Here is a 13,391-nt window from a genome sequence, read left to right as displayed (position 1 = left end):
GCGCATTGCAAAAGCTCGTATTCATGTGGAACGATTTAATGAGAGATTGAAAAAGTTCAGACTGCTTGATCGTACTATTCCTTTAGTATTAGCGCCAATTGCATCCCAATTGATTTTTGTGTCCTGTTGCCTGTTAAATTTTCAAGATCTACTATGCAAGTGATAATTTATGTTTTATAATTTAAAAATAAATATTTGGTATTAATGGAAGACTTAAATTAACAAGAAGGGGTCACAATAACTTTGTACCCCCTACTTCGATACAGTAGAGTCCCATATATAAGTAGTCAGGTTTTAAGGAGTCTTGCCCAAGACTATTTCGATTCGGGTTCACAGGGTTTTTTGGAACTGCGCAGGAGTGAGGATAAGCTGCGGATAAGCTACGGTTTCTTATAACAGGGTTTCTTATAGAAAAAAATGAGTGTAGTTTCTTATAAAAAAAACGTGTATGCTAAATGGTATACAAAGATTGTCAGTATTGTACGCTAAAAGTTGAAAATGACTGGGCATAAATTTCTGGGAACCTTCATTAAAAAGTATTCTGGTACCAACACAGTTTTCCAAATTTTGTAGCAATGATGGATTATTTCACCCTGAACTCTTTCATCCTTCCTTATTCTTTCTATGTGGGGATCGCCAACTCCAGAATGTAGGACAAAATCACAATAATTAGCATTTGTGATTAGAAGCTGCAACTGGACTTGATAATAATGTGCATGTGTTGGGCGCAAAACTAGCTTTTCGTCACTTATTTTGAAACACTGCTGGTTTATTGTTGCCTTTAGCTCAGTTGAAGCTGCATCGAGTAATTGTTTTACTGTCCTGGTCTTTAATATTTTCAAGCACTTCACTTCAACTATCCCATCGAGTTTACCATCGACAAAGATCAATCCATCGGGTGAAGCTCCCAAGTATGGAAAATCTGCATGAACCCACAAGCCACTTTCGTTAACAGTAGCATTTCGACATTTCTCGTATAAGGCAATTGCTTTTGGTTCTTCTTCGATGCCATATAGCATGTCCGGGGTCGTTAAACTCTTCTTGAACCAAAATTTATTTTCTAGCCAGTTGAATAATCTTTGTTTATAGCCATCCTCGTTTTCAAACAAAGACAAATTAACAATTTCTTTGCAAGTTGAAGCTGTAATTCGAAACCACCTTTCCTGGAACCATACTGACGAATGTCTTTGCTTTTCAGTCCCGGGTACTTGACAGCATTTAGGATCTGGCACACTGATTAGCAGATCTTTTAATGCAGAACTGATATTATTTTCGAATTGATCAATTAATGTAGTATACACTGCAATGTCGTCTTTCTCTAACATAAAATCTGAATACAAATAGTGGAAGACAGTTTCCCACATGGACGTTTGACCCTTTGAATGGTTATAAGAGGATAGATCTGAAACAAAATTATTTACACCATCAAAATTAACACGCTGATGGTATTTTGCAGGCCGTGGGTCGAATTGATACATTTCTTGAGTCTTACTTCTCTTTGTGGATGTTGATGTATACTTTGTCTGTGGTAAAGGCTTTGGATTCCGTGCCCTCTTTTTACCTTTGTTCCACTGGCAATCTTTTGAAGTGGATGGTGCAACTGCATCATATCCATGCTTTCCCAGATAATCGCTGATAAACAGCAATAGGGCAGACACATGGCAACATCTACCAAGTTCATTTGCTTTACAACTGCAAGAACAATACTTCACAAAACCACTGAGTTTGCTTACTGATACAGATGTTTTCAAAGGCAAGTCAGCCTTTGAGGTTTCCCATCCAAGACCCAGCGATAAAAGCGATGAAAAACATTGCGAGTTTCAAATTGGCTGCCATGTCCGGCGCTAATACATTCACATTACGAGTCAAATGTGCTAAACACTGGGCCACGGAACCAAGTTGGAAGACGCGCGGCAATTTTAGTCTATTTAACCGAATGTAGCGCTTTTCCCTTTCGTAGCAACAGAGTTTCGTAGCAACGAGATAGTACCATAGGCCCTTTAAGTGCACTATACAAATGCCAAACATAACATTACGTTACATTACAAGTAAAAACTATTGCTCTTGTATCATAAACATTTTCTCCATTAAAACATCACATTTTTTCCACCAATCGATTTCTTACGGACAAATACCCATGTAATTGAATTTTCATAAATGGTTGTCTCTTCAGTGGCAAAGATGTTCGTGAAAGCTATGGTTGTTTTGGCCCTGGTGGTCTGCATGGTGCAAGCCAAGCCAAGCTATTTGGAAATGAGGCGTCGCGTGGAGGCCTTGGAAGAGGCAGGTAATAAATATTTTGCACGTCACTATCAAGTATAATGATAATGGTAAAGATTATAATGATGATAATGCTGATGGTGATGATGATGATTTCGACGACGGCGACGACCACGACGACGATATGGCATTGAGGGTAGCAGTTGGTATTGTTTTGTTTGATACTTTTTTATTTCTAGTCCGTCCCAAAAGGTTTACAAAATGCAGTCGTGATGTAGTAGGAGAGTGCAAGTCCCCTCTCAACTGCGATTCGCGAAAGGGTTTTCATACCGTGGATGCTTATTGTGATACCTTTGGGGATGTCTGTTGTAGTAAGTACTGCGTGACCCAATCCCTCTTCTTATACCTTCTCGGGGGGGAGGGGGGGTGGCACTCAGCTATAAACATGGCAGAAATGGGGAGGGCAAAGGGGATAATATTTTAGTGTTCGATTTTTTGTCGTCTGTAATGTTTTGGGATTAATACTTTGGCGGCATTATCGGGTTCAACACTTTAATTCGTGTAAGACAAAAGACTTTTCCAAATTCCAACGTGGAATTCAGTCTCCTTTGCAGCCGTTGCCGCGTTTGTCAGTCGCGAAAGCGCTCAAACTGGACGGCTGTAATGGAGACTAGCTAGAATAAGGCTTCAGCAAGAATTTGTTATAAAGGGTGTATTGGCTAAAGAAGTTTAAATGTTTATTGAATCAAAAGCCGACATTAGCAGCATGGGCTTGTCAATGTCAATTGCTGAAAAAGGGAGTTATAATACATCACGGGATAGTTATTAGTCAATGACATGTTTTCTCAAGTCCTGAGGCAAATGTCCCTTCCAAGGCTTAGTTTTGACTCTCATGTAAACTTGGATTTTATAGGGTACTTTCGCTTGTAATTTCAAGACAGCGCAAAAGTAAGAACTGTCAAAAAAGTAAGAACTGTCAACAAACAAAGGAAAATATAACCATTTTTAGATATCAATCACTCTAATTTACGTAATTATTTTACTGAAATTGGACTGTTTATTTCCCACAGGTGAAGTCGGCCAGCACTTTGAAGAATAAAGCTCAAGTTTGTTTTAAAACGATGAATAATAAACGAGATGTTTTGTAACAAGCCTGTATTTTTTTTTATTTTGTACAACTAACCTATGGACACTAGAGGTAATTAAAGTGCAAGTAGATAGCCATGGTAGGTGGAGTAGCGGGAAATCGAACATTTAACTTGTTTTTTTTTTATTATCCTGATCAGTTTTTATCCTGATCAGAAGAATAACTTTTTCAAATTCCATCAATAGATCTAAAGGGTTTAGATTTTGAACAAATCTCCTGGTGCATCGGGATTAGTAGAGCAGCCTGTTTCGATTGTTATGCCATGGTCATTGGTCTTGTCTCTTTTTTTTTACGTCAGGGATTTAGCAGGGGGGTGGGGCACTGGGGGCACGTGCCCTCCCCCCCAACAACTTCTCTTACAAATTGCAGTACTGTGCCAAACAGGAGATACATCCATCACTGAAGAAGTTGCATAGACCCTCCGGTGTGTTTGAGTTACATTTCCAAAAATCAACTTTTTAACAGGTTTCAAGGCAAGGCTGGCATCATCAATGGCAGTGTGATAGTTGAACTGACTCGAACTGGACACAGTTGGTAAATAAACTCATAAAACCAGCTTCAGTGACGTCATTATCTGATAGTTTTATTTTCTTCAGGTGATCAAACCTACAATTCGAGTCCAGGATTGGCGTGAAAAACCCTGGGAATTCTTCTGAAGGGACCACTTTCCGTCCTGCGATTTTAAACTGTCTTAGATGCTTGTAATTATCTGCCAAAACTTCAAAAGGCAGCTCCATATCTATGAAATGAGTATCTATTCTAACGCTCAGTTTGATATGGTAGACTTATGACTGGATATGATAGAATTACCTTTGGCTATTAATAGAATTCACTTCCTACCTTACCAAAATGCCTTAGGGAACCTAAATTGAGTAACGGACTTTTTTCTCTTATCCTTTTGATTGATACTTGAAAGTTCTAGCGACTGTGTCATTGACTCTTTTTAACAAGCAGGAATTTATCGAGGTCAACAACAATACACAATACAGTTTCAAATGATATTAAGCCTTTACTTTCGTCCTTACCTCCAGCAAGGACAGGTGTAGCCGTCTTTATTACGTATCATCTAAAAAGAAACATGAAACCAAAATAATCGGAATGTTGCTATACACCTGAAAATCTTGTCTGTACATGGTCCATCGCACGGAACTGCGGCTGCCACCACAATTAGTTTTTATATTCATTTTTTTTCCAATTTGTTTATTTGGGATCCGTCCTGCATGGACCTCGTGCCCGTTTACGTATGACCCCATTGGGCATTTTATGTTGTCTAATAAATCTATTTAAACCAAATCTCATGTAACATACTGGCGGCCTTTAAGACAACACGTTTTGGCATGCCTGCCTTACATTCTCAGTGAGCAGTAAGCATATGATAGATTGAAAAGTAAGCATATGATAGATATAAAACTATAGTTTTCGAACAACATGATTTTAAATCTATTTTCCTGGGGGCAATATAATAATTGAAGCGGCAAAGCACTCAATTGCCTGCTTGAGCTATCAAGCATTCTGCGTACTCGGCATACATAAGACAAGCTAGTGTTGCTATCTTGTTGTTTTGGTCTTCTCGTGTGATGGATGATAATGCTTAAAAAGGACCACTTTCTTTACGGGTTCATCATTCAGCTTCACTTGTACTTATAAGCTGAACTCTTACCAGTAAGATCTAAAATCGGGAATCATCTAAAACAACCTGGAACTACGCTGAAAGCGGCTAGGACTACCCTGAAACCACTTGAATAAAGATGCCATGCATGTGTTCTTTGTACGGAAATGTCAGCTACATGTTTTACACATCCCGCACGCTAATACTCTGCTTAAACAAAAAAAAAACTTGAATCCTGTATGTAGTAGGAAATGTAGATGAAGTGTGAGCTTCAAATTATAAAGTTCCTCAGCTTCTAATGTTTTGGACTTCCGTTGATGTACTATCCCGTTACGACCTACTGCCCATGCTAAGAGGAATGTTCCTGTGTTTTCAGCAGTTTATACCTATTCGCGTTTTAGCGATGTTACTTCCGTTGCCAAAATGAGAATGAGTAAACAGTGCCCTGGAATGATTCCTAGATTAATTCGATAAACTGATCTCACATTTAAAATAATTACAGATTTGTAGGATGAGGCGTTAGAACATATGCTCCGGCAAGTCAAATTATTTCACAGATAAAAACATAGAAAATTTCCTTGATGTTAATGAAACGTGTTTTGTTTGAGCCAGTGAGTCATCCGATTGTTATCTGGCTTGTGATACGCGACACTAATAGAAACCAGTCAAGCCTATATTTTCTGATAAGTGAGCTTGACCGGAAGTGGATCTATGGCGACCCGTGGAGTGGGTCATTAATTATGACAGGGGGAGAATTCCCAATTGCTAAATAACCGCGCGCAACCCTTTGAGCCATTCCCGGAAAATCTCAAGCTTCAGGCTGAGGGAATCGTCAGTAAGTTTAGACATTCCTCTTACGTCAGATCTATGTGTGCTTCTTGCCCGTTACATTTCTGTGGAATTTTTATCAATACGCAGCCGGCGATAAGATAAATATGATTGTAATCTCTCGCCCTCGCCCTATATCAGGGCGGTGATTTTAGTCTTTTAGGCAAATAGGGATTGAACCCTCTCACAGTCAGAAGAAAAAAACTTTTTACACCGCGCTTGGAAAATGTGTGGTCAAACACTCAAGGGAGCAGTTCCCCTCCAGGGCGCGTTAAGAACGCCACTCGATAACGGAGGCACTTCGTTTCCGTTACTATTAATTATCTTCTCTCGCCAGTCCTGCTAACCACTAGAACGTAGCATTCCCAACGGCGGTAGGAACAGAGTTTGTGAGGCTAAATTCTGATTAAGAACAACGAAATTCCCTCTTATTTGGCTGAAATATGCCATGTTTACGACGCACTTTCCGTGTTTGATAAGAAAACCCGGTCAAGCTACGTTTCGTAATTCGAGCTACTACCCCGTGGCGCACAAACTGTCCCCGACGCGCTAGCCGTACCCTGGTTCCACAGGCTCCAAGTTTCAGGAAGGAGACTCTGGAACCAAGGTATGCTAGCCGAAACGTGCCCAGAAAAATAATTTCAGCCAAATTAGAGTGTGGTTTATTATCAGAATTTACCCTAAAAAACACTGTTCCTAGCACCCTTGCATTTCTTAATTCTCAACTCTCCACTAACCCCCTTGTTCGCATTCTCGTTCTCCCGGGTGTTACAAGCGTTTGCAGCGATTTATAATGTTGACCTTCGAGTCCCAGCGGTCCGAGTATCGTTCCCATTGACTATGCTTTGAAGAGTAGTTTTATTTCAATGCCAGTATTTGAAAAGTAAATCACCTGATATCCGGTTATCGCATCCGAGGAAATAAAGCGCTGGGTGCTCCAGCATGGTAGCCTTCTGTGCAGACATCTTCCCATTTTTAGTGCCAATCTCATAATGATACTCTCGTTCGTCTCGGGCTCACTGTGGTGTTTTGGGTTTCTTGGGTTGGTGATATAATGACACCCAGCCTTTCCGATCACCACAGGAATCCAAAACGGTATCGCCAGGAAATAGGCTGATTGAGCCAAGAGAGCAAAAGTGTTTTATTCGTGTTCTGTTGACTACAAGCTAAGCCCTGCTGCGCATGGCCTGGTAACAAGCAAATTCAACAGGTATACCAATACATCTCCCTAGGGACAACAAACATTAAACACAATTGTAGACTAAACAGCAACTATAACTATAAGTCAGTTTCGAATAACAAAGTTTATGACTGGCATTTAAAAGTCACTACGTAGTAAACTATGACTGAGCATTGATCAGCCTTTGTGGACTACTGGTTCTGTAGTACAAGTGTCGTGGCGTCTAATGGACCTGGACCACTTGGTCCACCCGATTTCTGGGATACGTCCTGCCATTGACTTGTACAAAGTAACTGCGTGGCGTTGTTGCCATGGAAACCACTGTCTCTGCCTTCCAATTGCTATTAGCCTGTTGTGGATGTACCTTCACCCTTATTGGTTGACCAACAACAAGACTAGGCAGTGACTTCGCTGTGCGATCATGATAGTGTTTGGCCTGCTTGCGCTTTTGGATGATCTGTTCTGTCACCGCTGCTTGTACTTCGGGCTTGTACAGGGCCTGGCTGCAAGGCAACATAGACCTGGTTCGGCGGGACATAAGTCGTTGTGCTGGTGAGCTGGATGTTCCTGGGGTTGGTGAATTTCTCCATTCCAATAGTGACTTCCACAGGTCTGAGCCGTCTTTCTTGGCCTTGATGATGATTCTCTTCATAATCTTCACTGCCGACTCCACTTTCCCGTTCGACCTGTGGTGATGAGGACTTACAGTTACGTGATATATTTCCCATGCCTTGGTGAACTCTCGGAATTCCTGTGAACTGTAGCTGGTTCCATTGTCTGATATAAGAACTGCTGGTGTCCCGTGGGTTGCAAATATTGGTTTCATCTGCTTGATGAGAGTTTTAGATGACATGTCTTGGAGCTGAACTAGTTCTATATAGTCAGAGTACAGATCTTCTAGGACCAAGTAGTGTTCGCCTTGCATTTCCAGGCAATCACTGGCAGCTACTTGCCATGGTACCTGAGGTATGGAATGTGTCATCATTGGCTCTTTCTGCGGTGCTGCTTGCATTTCTTGACAGGTGGAGCATCGCTGTACAGCTTCTGTAAGGTCAGCTGACATGTCTGGCCAATACATGATGTCTCTAGCTGTATTTGTAGTGTACTGGATACCTAGGTGTGACGCTCGTGTTGTCATGTTGGTTCTTATTGTTGTAGGAATGACGATCCTGGTTCCCCTGAAGGCAAGTCCGTTCTGAGTTGATAGTTCATCTCTGTATGGCCAGTATTCACGAATACAAGTGGGCACTTCAGCTTTGTGGTCTGGACAACCTTGCTTGGTGACTGTCATAAAGATTTGGAGTGAGGGGTCTTTGGCTGTCTCTCGTCTGATGTTGTCAAGTCGTTCGTCAGTCACAAACAGGGACTCCTGCATGTCGATATCTTCTATTTCTTCTCGTATCTTCTCTTCTTCACTTATCTGGAATATCTGATAGGCTGGTGTGTCTGGACGTGCATGGTCGAGTGGTAGTGATGCGCGGGATAGGGTATCACTGAGATACCTCGTGGGCCCAGGCTTGTACTCTACAGCAAGCGAGAATTTCTGTAGACGCGGTCGCATTCGCTGCAGACGCTTGGGGCATGTAAGGATCGGCTTCTTGAAGATCGTGACGAGGGGCTTGTGATCTGTAAGGACTCTGATATTCTCTTTGCCTAGAACGTAGTGTCCAAAACGTTCAGTTGCATACATGATTGCTAAGCACTCTTTCTCTATTTGAGAATAGTTGCGCTCAGTCTGAATGAGAGCTCTAGAGGCATAGGCAATGGGGTGTCCCTCTTGTGTAATGACTGCCCCCAAGCCAAGGTTGGAGCTGTCACTTACAATGGTTACCCCTTTGTTGACATCATAATAGTGTAATACCGGTGCTTTGGTGATCATCCTCTTGATCTTCTCAAAGGCTTCCTGGTGCTGTGGCAGCCAGTCAAACACTTGTATGTCAGACGTCGGAGAGGTTCTGCAACCGTGCTTAGCTGAGGAAGGAATTTGGACAAGTAAGTGACAACACCAATGAGGCCCTGGACGCCTGCAATATTAACAGGATGCGGCATCTCACAGATGGCTTTCACTTTTTCTAGATCAGCAGAGATTCCGTCTGCGCTGAGGACATGTCCTTAGTAGGTCACCCTGTCCAACTTGAATTTGAGCTTCTTTGGGTTGAGCTTCAGGTTGTGTTCTCTGCATCTATCCAGTAGGTCTTTCAGAGCTGCATCATGACATGCCATTGCTTCTTCTTCTGTTTCACCCGTTCCATAGATGATGATGTCATCATGGACTGCTGCGATGTTTGGAAGGCCTTCAATACATTCATTGATTCTGCGCTGGAACTCTTCTGGGGCGGACTTGATCCCGAATGGCATTCGCAACCACCTGTAACGGCCATAAGGTGTCCAGAATGTTGTGAGGTAGCTTGATAGCTCGTCCAAGACAATTTTCAGAAATCCATCTTTTGCATCGACTACTGAGAATACCTTGGCATTGGTCAGTTTGGGTGACTTTTCGTCAATAGTTGGAGTTGGATAATGGTTTCTAATTATGGCCTTGTTCAAATCCGATGGGTCTAGGCATACTCGTAGCTTGTTTGGCTGTCGGACTACCACCATGCTCCTTATCCATGGCGTTGGGGTTGTTACTTTAGCGATTACTCCCATTTCCTCAAGATCCTCAATCTTCTTCTTCAATTCATCCTGTACTGGGATAGGGACACGCCTGAGAATCTTCTGCTTGGGTTTCATAGTTGGATCTGTTTCTATGTGGTATGTACCTGGCAGCCTTCCAAGTCCACTGAAGACATCCTTGTAGTCATGTAAGACGTGCTGTTTTGTCAGCATTGAATTCAAGAAGCTTAAGTGCTTCGCAGACTCTGCCTGTAATGACGTTGGTGCCTCTTTCATTATCTGGAAGTGAACCTTTCTTGTGTTCCCATTTGCTGTGCAAGCTTGACTTTCCCCATGGGTTTGATGGTTGACTGATTGTAGGCTCGCAGCTCAGTTTGGGACTGCTCGGGTTGCTTCTTGGTCAGCCTATTGTAGTAAGGGATAGTGTGCTGCATGTTGCTCCGGTATCATGCTGAAATTTGATTGACTGCCTGGCCGTCTCATCTCCTGTCACAGCTAACACTTGTGCAAAATACTGCCTTTTCTTCTGGTTTGACTGAATGGTATACAGGCTGTCATTGCTGGAGAATTCATCATCATCGTCACTGCATAAGCTCTCTTCTAGTTGGTGTACGTCTTGTTTACCACTTCTAGTCTGCTTTTCTGGCTTCTGCTGAAGCTGGCTCGCCTTATGATCTTGACGAGTGGACATGCAAACTCTAGCGAAGTGATTCTTCTTGCTGCATTTACTACAGACCTGCCCGAATGCTTTGCATTTTCCAGCGGCTTGGCTGTCACCACAGTACTTGCAGTCTGTGATCTGCCTCGGCTTTGATTTGGACTTGTTTTGCTTCGTATAGTGGACGGTCTCAGTTGGCTCCATTTTGTGAAGCTGTCTAACTGCCATTTCACTTGTGCGACAAATGTTTATTGCTTTGTCTAGGTCTAATTCTTTTTCTCTTAGAAGGCCTTCTCGGGTGTCACTGTTGTTAACCCCAAATACAATCCGGTCCCTTAACATTTCATTCTCAAGAGTAGTGTACTTGCATGTGGCAATGCGATTTCTGAGTCTGTTCACTAAACGGTCAAAGCTTTCACTAGGCTCTTGGACGGTGCAAAAGTACAAGTACCTCTCATATATAATGTTCCTCTTGGACTGAAATTCCTCACCTAATTTCTCCAGAATAGATGTGGGTGACTTTCGTTCATCATCGGTGAGGGGCAAATTCTTCTAAATTCTGTAGCAATCTTTGCCCATGACTGTCAAGGGAGTCGCTACCACGATTGCCCCCGATTTCTTGTTTAATTCCGTCGCGATAATATAGTTTTCCCAGCTGTCTTTGAATATTTCCCGGCTGGTGGCCATATCTCCCTGCATTTCGAGGGGTTGGGGCGTTGGAAGCGACTTTGCCATGTTGAGAAGATCCAATGCGATCTGTAAAATCCAAGATGGCGGCTATATGTAGTCGGCAAATGTGTCGAAATGATTGCCAAAATCACTATACAGATGCAAAAAAATGCCCGTTGCATATGAATTGAACACTTATCTCAGTATTCTTGCCCTCTTAGCTTGCTGGGAGGCCTTTTTGGTGTGCAAAATCCCGCTTCTTACACCATGTTTTATTCGTGTTCAGTTGACTACAAGCTAAGCCCTGCTGCGCATGGCCTGGTAACTAGCAAATTCAACAGGTATACCAATACATCTCCCTAGCAAATTCAACAGGTATACCATAAAAATAAGAATAGAGGGAATTAGGCACGCGCCATGTCAATGCCCACCCTCCGAGCGCAGGGCTGTGTCTAGAGAAAAACGCAGGGTGGGACCAGAGCACTTATTCACTGGCCACGGGTTAAAGTTCTAATCGGTATCCTTAGCTCCAAAATGCTACAAACTGGCGGGACATAGCTGATCCAAAATGATGCGGCAAAGGGGAATTTGACTGTAGCACCAAAACTCTACAAAAGAAGCACTCTGACAGCATTTTTTATAGCTTCCTCTATAAACTCCACTTCGTGAACCATTGTAGATCAGCTGTGGCCCGCCAGTCTGTGGCATTTTGGCATATCAATCAATGGCTGTCGTTTTTCTAAATGGTGTAAAAGAGCCTGGGGTGAGCGCACGGGAGAGACCTGTGATATTCTAAAACGTTAGGGATTGGGTTCCATTTCAAAGATAGCTGCAAGCAAAATTGTAGTAAACACGAATTTCTGCAAGTTTACGTGGCAATTCTCGACTTACAAAGTACTAGAACGACAAAAAAGCGATCGAGCGGTTTCCCGAATATGGTACGTAGTGCCTAATAAGGAGATGACCGAGCGAGCTAGAAAACGACAGTTTCCAAAACAAGATTGACTGATATGATGATCGCGCATCGTGAAAACGGTCTAGATCTATCTAGGAACTTTTCCTATCCAAATGCACACATAATATTAATAATCTTATATTAAACTTTTTAACTACCAGCGATGGCGTCAAGTCGAACTCATCCCCCCACATGACCAGGGTGGGGTTCGGACCCCCTCCCCTCACACTTGACACCTGCCTGGTGGCAGTTTTACTTACTCTTCTGAATCCTAGTTGTCCCCCCCCCCAAAAAAAAAAAAACAACAACAACAACAACAAAACTACAGAGTCTTCTAGGTGTGGTCTGCTCGAATGGCAGCGCGACTGTTTTATTTCTCAATGAACTGAATTGAGCACTATAAGTGAAACGTATTTAACCAGCCAACTGGCTGGAAGGGGGCAGTGAGAACAGCTGGGTAAAAATCCCACGACTAAAGCCCTCACAACTAACGGAGGAAAACCCCGGGCCAGCTGTACCCTCTTCAAGTCATGCTAGTCATTAGTCATGTTTAAATTCCCAATGATGGAGGAACTGAAAGTTTAGCAATATTAGAATCCTTAATATAACCATCTTTTGCACTAGAACTTTTCCATCGGCCATGTCTTTGAAATAATCTATCTGCGACGCCTGCTGCTGCTGTTGCACCGCCACTTCTGAGGCTATGGGTGCCGATGTCTGTTATATTAGGAATGCCTGAAAACGCTTCAAGAACTAGCTCTTTGAGCCTAGCATAACTTAATTTCTCTTTTCCTGCTCTAGGCTTATAGCCTGTCAAACATTTAGAAATTTGACAAAATATGAAATCCTCAGAATTCAGCTTTCCTACTTTTAAATATCTAGAAATCATAGACACTGGACAAGTAGACTTCTGTGAAGCAGCTAAAAGCACGCAATTTCCCTCTCTAAGTTGATCGTTTTTGGCAGATTTAATAGAAATCTCCAAATAATCTTCCCGAAAAGTTAAATCTGACTAAGTGAGATTTGCTAATTCATCCATCTCAAAAAGCGGCAAAAGCTAACAAACATAATGAAACTTATCTTAAATCGTACAACAAAGCAAAAGGACCGGCCTTATCTTTAACTAACTGTTCTAACTGATCTACAGTAATTGGCTCCTTTTTCACCTTTGGACGCGCCAGGATACGCTTAGCACCTGCCATAACTTGTTTGACAAGGGGATGTTCTGTAGGCGAGGGATAAGCAGCTATCTGATGAGCCTAAGCTATGCCATGTAATGCTGCTTCTAAAGGGGCGGGTGAATTTGCGTCAGCCACTGAAGATGAAGCACCACGTGATAGTGCAAAGCAGGCATAGGAAGCCTGAAGCTGATGAGAGGAACACCATGTTTTCCATCTACTAAAAGCAGCGAAGTATGTAGTACTTGTAGAGGTTGCTTTTCCTGCCAATACCACTTCAGGTAACAGCTTAGCCAATGACTGCAGTGAAGAATCAGCTGATCCACACAAT

At 42.4% G+C, this 13,391-nt stretch overlaps 4 protein-coding genes across 4 annotated transcripts in view; all 4 read right to left on the bottom strand.

The window, feature by feature from the left end:
• LOC5510814 (phospholipase A2 A2-actitoxin-Cgg2a) overlaps positions 1–13,391 on the bottom strand; it is a 74,329-nt gene that overhangs the window by 21,975 nt on the left and 38,963 nt on the right. The window lies entirely within an intron of this gene.
• LOC125560656 lies at positions 80–1,985 on the bottom strand. Its single transcript, XM_048722684.1, has one exon. The coding sequence runs from the start codon at positions 1,476–1,478 to the stop codon at positions 486–488; it is 993 nt and encodes a 330-aa protein (XP_048578641.1). The 5' UTR covers positions 1,479–1,985; the 3' UTR covers positions 80–485.
• Positions 7,208–8,863, bottom strand: LOC116617373 (uncharacterized protein K02A2.6). Its single transcript, XM_048723066.1, has one exon. The coding sequence runs from the start codon at positions 8,861–8,863 to the stop codon at positions 7,208–7,210; it is 1,656 nt and encodes a 551-aa protein (XP_048579023.1).
• LOC125560737 (uncharacterized protein K02A2.6-like) lies at positions 9,097–9,876 on the bottom strand. Its single transcript, XM_048723065.1, has one exon. It carries the CDS (start codon positions 9,874–9,876, stop codon positions 9,097–9,099), a length of 780 nt encoding a protein of 259 aa, XP_048579022.1.

Source organism: Nematostella vectensis, chromosome 15, assembly GCF_932526225.1.
Source record: "Nematostella vectensis chromosome 15, jaNemVect1.1, whole genome shotgun sequence".
NCBI classification, from domain to species: Eukaryota; Metazoa; Cnidaria; class Anthozoa; order Actiniaria; family Edwardsiidae; genus Nematostella; species Nematostella vectensis.
The sequence above is the reverse complement of the archived record's forward strand: the minus strand, read 5'-3'. Positions and strand labels throughout refer to the sequence as shown.